The sequence below is a fragment of the Neofelis nebulosa genome, chromosome 3, assembly GCF_028018385.1.
Source record: "Neofelis nebulosa isolate mNeoNeb1 chromosome 3, mNeoNeb1.pri, whole genome shotgun sequence".
Lineage (NCBI taxonomy): Eukaryota > Metazoa > Chordata > Mammalia > Carnivora > Felidae > Neofelis > Neofelis nebulosa.
This window is the reverse complement of record NC_080784.1, coordinates 169,665,176-169,675,630: the sequence shown is the minus strand read 5'-3', so window position 1 is coordinate 169,675,630 and position 10,455 is coordinate 169,665,176. Positions and strand designations below refer to the sequence as shown.

Here is a 10,455-nt window from a genome sequence, read left to right as displayed (position 1 = left end):
AACAATATAGTTTTATTTGCAGTTTAATGATGCAAGTTGTTAATGGCAATCTAAAATAGTTTACAGTAATTCCTTTTATATATATTTTATCATGTTATCTTTTTAGACATATAAGTAAGGAATAAAGCTAATCATTTATGAAGTTTAACAATAATCAGAAAATTGTCTTCAAAAGAATTTCCTTAAGAGTGTTGCTAGGTATAAAGTTCATAATTGCCAAAATACTTATTAAAAGCATGAACCCAAGTCATTAAATAAAAATAAGAGCACATTTGTAAAAAAAGTGCTGTAGAAGGTGGTGCACAAAAATCATGCACTTATACATACTTTCCAAAAGGACGTAAACTGTACTTTTAGGCACTGTCATTTCTTCAGATTTTCTGTTCCAACAATATACAGCAGGACTTTTCATGTCCAGATGCCACTGCAGGAAGGGGACTAAGGCAACCACGTGCAGAAAAGCTTGTGTGTAATGCACAGAAAATACAAAGATTACATTCCAAAACTAAAGGTTTGCAATGATTTTTTGATACCTGAAAGGTGGAGTGTGTTTATGTGATTAAAAAATAAAATTCTTGAGAATGCCACCAGATTCATATGAATGATACTTGATGTATATTCTTCACATTTAAAATGACTTGAAATTTTTAAACAGACATTTCATTTCTGCACTGTTTTATAGAGTGGCTGTGTGGCTTCTGTACTTTACAATAACAGCTATTTGTGAGAGCCAACTACTTCTCCTAAACCTTAGTATAAAATGGACACATTGTAAATATGGAATGTTTAACATATAGGTATTGGACTTCAAAAATGACAGTCTTCAAAAAATCCCCATGTTTTATCATATTGCATAGCTGAAAATTCATCTACTTATAAAAGTGTTCTGTTCATTCAAGCAGAATTTTGCTCCAATCTCCTTCAATTTCCTTCTTTCATACTGTATAGTGGATCCACAAGTTTATTGTGCACATGCATTAAACCTTAAAGAAAAAAAGCACAGTTCTAGTTTTATTTTTAATTTTGAATTATATCTCATTTACTTTAGAAACTAGAAGAGTTTATAAGACACAATAAGTATATCATTTCCTGTCTGATACAGAATAAAGTTTTATTGAAAAATGAAAATAGGAATGTTCTATAATGGTTAGTTGTAACTACCTAGCAAACAGCAATTTACAGTATTTATGGAGCTGTAGATCTAGGATGTGTACAGATTCTTTGGGAGTAACCTGAAGTAGAAGCAGTTCTTGTCTTCAGAGCTTCAGTATGACAAAAATCACCAGTGTGAATACTGACTTGATGAATACACTTTAATTGTATCTGTAAGTGTGTTGAATTTGATCCTCTGGCATTTCCTCTACCAGACTCCAGCTAGGGGCAGAACTGTTGTTACACTAGGATAGTATTACCCTATTCATTCATCTGGCAAATTATTTTCCATTATTTTGGCGTGTGTGTTTACAGTAATAAGCCACACTGAAGGAAGTTAGTGAAAAAAAATCCAAGGTACTATTAAAAAGTTGGACAATCCAGGGGCGCCTAGGTGGCTCGGTCGGTTAAGCGTCCGACTTTGGCTCAGGTCATGATCTCACGGTTCGTGGGTTTGAGCCCCGCGTTGGGCTCTGTGCTAACAGCTCAGAGCCTGGAGCCTGTTTCAGATTCTGTGTCTCCCTCTCTTTCTGCCCCTTCCCCACTTGCACTCTGTCTCTGTCTCAAAAATAAACATTAAAAAAAAAAAGTTGGACAATCCATATTTAAACGTTAACAAAAGAGTTAAACTTAGAATACAAGAAAAAATAGAGCAGTCAGTACTGAGCCATCTCTGACTCCCAAGTGCTGAGAATTGGAAGCTGCCCACCTGGCAGAAATCAAGTACAGCCCCAACTTTTAGGATGTAACAGAGCTAGAGATGGTTCAAGGAGTCTTTGAATCTCCCACATTAATATACGAATGTGTGTGAGCATGTGTGCATTTTTTTCTGAGGACAGTCTCTTCACCAGATTTTCAAAGTGGCCCATGACCCAGAAAGTGAAGAGCCATGACATGAACCCTGGTTTTTTTTGCTCTTAACCCCTACCTTCCATTTTGCTTTAAAATTTTTGGAGTATAATCTGCCTGGCTGGCTCAGTTGGGAAAAGCAGGTGAGTATTGATTTCAGGGTTTAGTTCAAGCCATACGTTGGGTGTAGAGATTAAAAAAAAAAAAAAGTATAATCTAGCCCTGTTTTATCAATACATTTTAATGGTTCTCTGTTCTATTAACAGGAACTTGTTCTGCTGCTTTGTTAGCTCTTCCTTACATTTGTGCTATTGCTTTTGCCATTTCCTCCCAATCTAAATGCTACTATCCATTTTCTGGGGCTTTGAATCCTATCAAGTTAGAAGTTAAACTATGCTATTTAACTCTTTCTCCTTATTTAATATCCTTTGGACTTCATGGGGTTATTTATAGAATTCACTGCTTAGATGGTTTCATAGTCTTGTGTTCTCCCATCTATCTACCTATCCGACTATCCACCATTTATCAAATGCCTCCAGTATACCAAGCAAACTTCTAGACAGTGAAATCATGCAGTGAAAAAAAACTTAAGTCCCCACCTCTATGGAGCTTTTATTTTAATGAAATACAAAACTTAAGTCCCCACCTCTATGGAGCTTTTATTTTAATGAAATACATTTTATTTTCTCAAATCACTTAATGAGCCAACTTTTTATGATACTGAGTCACCTACTTGCAGATAGGGATACTTGTTACATTTCTTTTTGCTAACACTATGGGAGACTATGTATTTGAAGGCACTTAAGCCCCTTGGCTGATGACACTAATTGGTAAATATACTTTTATGTTTACCAAAAATATACACTAAAAGGTAATGTGTATAGTGCAGAAGAAATATTTGCTAATAAAAACTATCAGATGATATCTCCTATTTAAAATAGGATTTAACTGAAAAGTTTAATTCAACAACCAATATGTAAAGAGCAGTAAAATGGGGACTAGAGAAAGCCAGGAGGAGAGGGAACAATAAAGACAAAGGTAATTTTAGCCACTTTGTTCAGAAGATGTATTCTCTTATGGAGAAGTAGCTATAATAAGGTTCATTCTACTTGATACAATTCATCTGTCATTTACTTACGGCTTTGATCATGGAGATAATACATTAGAGACTTAAAACACAAAACAAAATAAACAAAAGTTCAACTCTATAAGATTTAACTGTATATTGGCTGTAACTTTTAAACTTAAGGCTGTTTCCAAACTAGAAATTATTTTGAAAATTTTATTACTTGCATTTTGGAGGACACAAAGAATTTACTATGACCTAAGGTTAAACTGACAACTTTCAATACAAGAATTCGATAGAAACAAATCATTGCTATTTAAATCACTAACAGACAAAAATAAATTGAATACTAAAACGTATAGACTTCCTGACATGTTGCCAGAAGAAGTGAAATGTCATAGATTCTAAATGTCAGTTTTATGGTTTTGGCTCAATCTGAACTCATTCAACCTCTGTCAATCTATTGGAGCAGGGCCTACAAAGGATGAAGCCAAAAAAATGTTCACTATGATGATGATGTCTTGAAAATATATTCTCTTAACATAAAATAAGTTTTATATAAAATTAGCAAAAACAAATCAGAAAACATTCAATATTAAACTATATTTTCCTGTGATTTACTGCTATCTTTTAAAAGGTATACCTGTATACTGAAATAAACTTCCATTAACTAATGATTTTTATTTTAGATGCAGTTAACCTAGATTTTCATAGAGAGCTAAATAATTAGAACCCTTTTAGGCACTTTTTAGTGATGGTAGAAGAAAGAGTAGTGATGTGAACACAATACGAAGAATTATAGACGGTAACCACAAGATTCATATTCTCCAGTACATCTTGAAGTGATAGAATAACTCAATGAAGATATGGAAAATATATAAAACTACATTTGAATATGCATAAATCTATGAATATTCAGTTCTACCCTGTATTAAAATACCGTACTATGAAATGAGGTCTGATATGGCCTGAACAAGATCTCAATTCCATTTTTCTCCATATTGGAGGCACACTGACTGAGGCTGATACCCTGAACCTCTTCAGAAATATATGCAGCTCCCCTGAGGTACAAAATACAGTGTCTTCAAAAGAGCAGTGCAGTGATTTTCTCATAGTCTACACTTCAAGATGTTTCAGAAGAACTTACAATCTGATAGATGAATTAAAAGAACAAAATACATATAATCACCTACCTCCTGTTTTAAATTACCTTTAAAATAGGTCGGAAGCAATTATTTTAGTATGAAAACTAAAATTGCTTTTGGAAGCAGTTGTTATAGTATGAAAACAACCCAAACAAACAGAAATATGGTTTAGATAGCCAATTTATACCTATTCTATGAGGCAGCGTAAGAGTGGACAAAACCCTAGACTCCAGATAAGCGTGGTATCACTTAACCCGCTCTACCCACATACAAACTGACTTTGGGTGACAATATCTCTATTAAGCCTGTGAACTCATCTATAAATGGGATTATATAAGAGTATCCACTTCATAGAATTGTGCAAATTAAGTAAATCAAGTATAATCCATTTAGAATAGTGACTGGTCATTTAATTATTATAGGCTATTGAGTATTTCATTAAATATTTACTTCACATAAAATGTAAACTTTTTCTATAAAAAACAAATGGAGAAAGTCTGATAAGCACAGGGGTTTGAGGATTGCTGGTATATTAAAATATGAGAATGTTAAAAAGAATCTCCTTAAAACCGGCATTAAATAAAATATGTGGATAATGGGGATTCCTCCTGTTAATTTTTTCAAGGAGTCTAGTATTTGTAATGAAATCCAAAAGACTACATACATGGGTAAAACTCCATCCAAGAGCTCTGTCATATTCACAACTCATGACAGATATTTCTGCTTTTACCTGCCAACTTATTAAACAAATTTTTCAGTTTAATTTGATATCTGTGTGGCTTGGCAAAAAAAAAGTAATTTTGATGAAAATATAAATACTGGCAATAATAAGGAAATGTTTAAGTGAATTATGATACATCTACTTGACTATTATATAGTCATTAAATTTACTTTTGAAGAATATTTAGTAAAATAGGAAAATGCTCACAACAGTTAAGTACAAATAGAAACCATATAAACATCAAAATTGTGTTTGTTTACTGTTCATCAACTTCCATCATTTGTGCATCACCTTCAAGATTTCTGCCACATTCACACATTTACATGAACTATAGAGTTAATTTAAAAATTTCCTTTAAATTGACATGTTACATACTATATTTCATGAATGAGACACTGAAGACTATAAGACACACATTATTTTCTGTACCATTAAGAAAAAAAATGCTACCAGTAACTGACAGTGACACGAATTTTAAACACATCCCAGTTTCAGACCAAACAGATGAAAAAAGATGTGTCTTAGAGGCAATAAAATATGGTAACTTCTTTAGCCCTGTCAAAGCAATTATATTCATGAAATATAGGTTTGATTGGTTCAGTATATTTTTTCTAATACATGTTAAATAAATACCTAGTTACTAGCGTAAGAAAATTAAAAATACGTATTCATTCATGTAATAACAGTATTACACATAACTACATACTTTGTGAATTACTGACATGTGTGTGTCTCTATATATATGACCAGTTATATTTTCGTATCAGCTACAGGTACTTTATAAAGAGCACCTATTTATACAGCTTTTCATGTGTATATGTGGAATTCACTCTTAAGCAGAGAACGGGTTCTAAACAGTATAGTCCTTGAAAACCTGTTAAATCACCCATTACATCAAGCACTTGTGGTTTCATGTATAAAACCTGGTACAGCAAGGTTTAAGAATTACTGAACTAGACTGCAGGAAGAGTCAAAAGGAAAATCTACATGCAGAAGTCCGGGCAGTCAAACCCTGCTTACTTGCAGAGTTTATTCCATACTGTTGACACAGAACCATTATAACTACATGGGAATAATTTGAATTTGTGAAGATTAGATGAGATAGTGGGTGACCCAACCTATCTGATGATTAGGTTCTATTTTAAACATAGCTTGGCGAGGGAGATGGAACAGGGAAACAATGGAAAAATCAGAACATATATACATTTCCTTTTGGGTTATTTAAATTTGCATATACAATTATGAAAGTAAATATTTTATTAAATTTGGATTCAAGAAAAATATTGTTCACTGAAAATACAGATTGAAGAGATTCTCTTCATGAAAAAAATAGGAAAATATTCTGAAAGCAACTATTATCTGCAGTGAGACTTTTCTATTTTCCTTAAAAAAAAAAAACAAAAAAAAAACTGGCTAGTGTGTTGGTAAAAAGCCAGTTTTCAATAGGCACAGTGCAGGATGTAACTCCACGTCTCATTAGGTTTTAACTGTCATCTATAATGGAACGTTCTCACAATCTGCTTCTGAAATTTCAATGCTCACCTTTAAAGTATTTCACAGTTTTAACTCTTAATTCTAAAGTAGCATCTTCATCACACACAAAAATAGTTCGGGGATGCTGCTGGAAAGCGGAAACAGTCCACATGTGATTTACTCCTTCTTCTATTGCTTTGTAGAGAGCAAATGCCTTGTGTGCACCTGTTATGAGGATCATTACCTGGAAAATCATGACCATTACATATTAATTCTTAAAACATGTTTCAAATGACGAAAAAGCTTTTTTTTTTTTTTTTAAGAAACAAAGATGCTAGCACCAATATTCTTCTGAAGGCAAAACAAAAATAAATAGCTACATATTTCTTCACAGTTCAAGAGTTTTATTTCTGTTCAAGATAAAAGGAAAGCATAAACTGTATCTCTCTTCTGGTTTATGAAAGTAAAATAGTATCTTGTTATAGAGTATTGCTGAATATACCATAATGCATAGTTATTAATATATTAAATACTGATGTGCAGAAGAGACCTGGGAGAATGAAGAAGAAAGGAAAGGGCTGTTTTGCAAAAGCAGAATTACAAGTCAGCAAAGAATTTATATAACCAAGAATGATATACCAATTGCTCTAGTCCAGACAAGCAATACAGTAGATATTACTTTGAAAGTAAGAGAAAGAAGCCTAAAGACTATTTCATTGAACATGTGCTATCTAAAGTTGTCTTGAAACAAAAACTAGATTTAAAAAAAGGATTAGGGATCTACTGAAATGCAAGAACTGCCCTTCAAGCACACATGACTGAGAATACCCTTATGAACTATAGAAAATCCAAGCTCTTGGTCCCCAATTCCTGCAACCTATAATTCAAAGAACATGTGCAAATGCAAGTGGCTATGCATCAGAATGAATCCCTACCATTTTTAGCACTAAATCAATCCTATTTTGTAAGTTAATCTAAACAATATATGTAATCTTTTAAACATGACTTTTTCTCACTGGAATGGTTAACTAAAAAATGAATATTAAGGTGGTTTTAATTCAAAAATATTGTAACAACATAAAAATTCTGCTTTGCCTATCTTAAAACCACACTTCTAAACTAGGAAGAAATTAAAGATTAATGAAACAGATACTATACTTATTTTATCAAGATTTAATAGTTTTCATTTTGAAGCTATACATACTCATTACTATTAGAGCCCATGAACTGAGAGATATGTATAAATTTCTACAAATGTTCTTACTGAGATTTCTTGTTCTTAAGTATAAAGATCTAGGCTAGTGGAAAATTCATCACATAAAAGCTTTTGTTTTTTTAAACAAAAACTGTATTTGATATAACAAGGTAAGCATAACACAGATTAACAGATTTGTTAATTAGTTTTCCCTGCTGGATATTATTAACCAGTGTTTTGTATTGTTTTGTTTCTTAAGAGTAATATATGTGTTATAGAGGCATTAAAAAAAAAAAATACAGGTTCTTTGTTTCATCCTGTCTTTCAATTTATAATCTTTGGAGTTAGGACCCAGGAACCAGGGTCCCCTAAGTGATTATTAAGCAATCTGGCAGAAGTCCTTAGACTAACACCTGAGAAGTCTCTACCAAGTTTCTTTCATGCTTTCTTAAATCTAGTGATTACAGCATAAAGGATACTTTCTCAAGTTTTATTTTAAGACACCGTCAAAATATGATTTGGTGGTTACAAAGTTCAAACACTGAACTTAGCACTTTCCTTGAATTACCTCATTTATCTCCTCAAAACAACAGCATGAGATACTGTTCTTATTCACATTTTACAGAAAATGAAATAGAAGCACAGATATTCTGTAACTTGCCCAATATTCCTGTAAGACTAAGACATAAACAAGTCTTATTCCAGGGTCTATATCCTTAACTACATTAGATTGTCTCTTGAGAAATAAGGAAACTGTTAAAAGGTCTGCCAATTAGACAATATGAGCTAACTGTCATTACTGAAGCAAATAATGTAAAATAGTAATGGGAGAAGTGGCAACAAATTTCTATGTTGAATGTATACTGTGAAAAAACAAAGACAAACATTTACCAATGAGTAAGGGTAAATACACAGTATTATGAAAAGAGTGAAATGAAAGGAAGCTGCTGAAAGTCCGGTGTGGGATGAAGAATTACTCATTAGTGTGTGTGCAAGCCTAAGACATACATAACCTTTAACTGAGAATTAAGAAATATCTAGAAGAAATGAAAAAAATGCTGCTCTTGGAATGTAATTTGATGGTGGTATGTGATTAGTTTTACTCTACGCACTCCAGTATTCTCAAGGAAAGTATTTCTCACATGAAAAAGCTTTAGAGTAGCTCCTATCTGAAACCAAGTCTTTAAAGATAAGCAGGAAAGCTCCACACAGGGGGCATGTCAGACAGTTATGGGGTGGTCAGTAAAAAGCTAGAAATTTGATAAGGCTGGAGTATAGGAAAATGAAAGGAAATGCTTGAACACTGGTGGAGATCTGATAATACAGAATCTTTTTATGGCAGAGAGGCTAGGCTTCATTTTTTGATAGAATAATAGGGCATCAGAGACTCTTAATTACATAGGTAAGTAATAAACTGAACTATGGTTTTGAAAAAAATAATTCAGAGTGTAACACACAGAACTTGATAAAGACTGGATATAGCCATGATTTAGAATGGGTTTGCAATAATTCTTGAAAAAACTGATATAGGCTTAATAGGCAGTGGTGATGGAGGGAGGGCAGGATCCTTATTTACCTTTAAGTAGTTTATTAAATACTTGGAATTTGGTGACTCATTAGATGTAGAGAAGATGCTGAGAATGACCCACGTTTCAAGCTCAGATAATCTTCATGGTGAGTGCTGTTATTCACCAAGAGAGGGAATATTCAGAAGGGAAAGGCAAATTTGGTAGAAAGATAAATTTAAATGTTGGACAGTGTAAGTATATAAGGAGTCTTTAAACATCTCGATGTCAGCTAGAAGTTGGAAATACGAAACTTGAACCTTCAGAAAGTTAAGATAAAGATATGTATTATTATTACTGTACTGAGAGTACTTTATCTTTTTGGAAGAGTAATAAAACTACAGAAAGAATGTTACAAAGAGTTACTGCTGTTGACTTATTAAAAAAAAAAAAAAAAGTCTTGCTCTAAAGCATGCAGAGTGGATATACAGTTCCAGGATGAAACCCTAGGGAACAACAATATTCAAGACGCAGATGAAGGAAGAACGGCCTGGGAAGCAGACTGAGAAGGAATGCTCAGAAAGAAAGAAGAATGCTAGAGTTTTATGATGGAAGGAATGGTCAACAGTCGTAGATGATGAAAAGACACTCAGTTGGACCAGAACTGCAGAGAAGATGCCAGTTTTAGCAATGAAGAAATCATTGGTGACGTCAGTGATTTCCAGTAAAGCAACAAAATCAAAAGCAGATTCTTAAGTTTTATTAGTTTTTCTTATGTCATCTTGAGAATAAATATCTAAAGCATTACAATAATATATAACAAATATGTTACAACGGTGACAAAAATTTATCTTTTCTTTTGAAATTACCTTTAGAACATATGACAATATCTTTAAATATACCTCAGTAAAAACAAATTTGAATCCTTTGAAGGCAGATTTAGCTTTTGACAAAGAGCCAAAAGTCAATAAAAATCAGATCTGATGGTTCAAGTAAATAACCAAGCTGTGGATAGAACTAACCTTGTCTAACATGAATCATGAACATAATGCATTAAAACTATTTCCCAAAGTTATTAAATACTTATTATATTGCGGGCATTGTAAGGTACTAGATATATATGACCTATAAACTCACAGGATTGTAAGTTAGTAAGAAAAAAGATATTAAACCAGTAAACATACAAGAACAATCAGAAATTGTGAAAAGTGCAAATAAAGGAAAAGAACAATGGTCTGAGAGAAAATAGAAAAAAGGAACTCTGATTATGAGGATTATGGTTAAGAAAGGGGTTTCTGAATGTTGAAAACTGCAAGGTGCCATTTCAGCTAAGCAAAGTCCAGAGAAGT

The 10,455-nt window shown here is 32.8% G+C and overlaps 1 protein-coding gene and 1 long non-coding RNA gene across 2 annotated transcripts in view; both read right to left on the bottom strand.

The window, feature by feature from the left end:
* Window positions 1-7: 7 nt before the first annotated feature.
* The window catches only part of GNPDA2 (glucosamine-6-phosphate deaminase 2), a 30,590-nt gene continuing 20,142 nt past the window's right edge, over window positions 8-10,455 (bottom strand). The window contains exons 6-7 of the mRNA XM_058722712.1: window positions 6,476-6,650; window positions 8-983 (exon numbers count right to left, since the gene is read on the bottom strand). Of these exons, the coding sequence (XP_058578695.1) occupies window positions 922-983; window positions 6,476-6,650 (237 nt within the window). The 3' untranslated portion in view covers window positions 8-921. The remainder of the gene's footprint in view (window positions 984-6,475; window positions 6,651-10,455) is intronic.
* On the bottom strand, window positions 1,095-4,936 carry LOC131507644 (uncharacterized). The gene is made up of 2 exons (XR_009259607.1): window positions 2,636-4,936; window positions 1,095-2,587 (listed from the first exon to the last, which is right to left on the bottom strand). It is a non-coding gene; the product is annotated as an uncharacterized LOC131507644 (long non-coding RNA).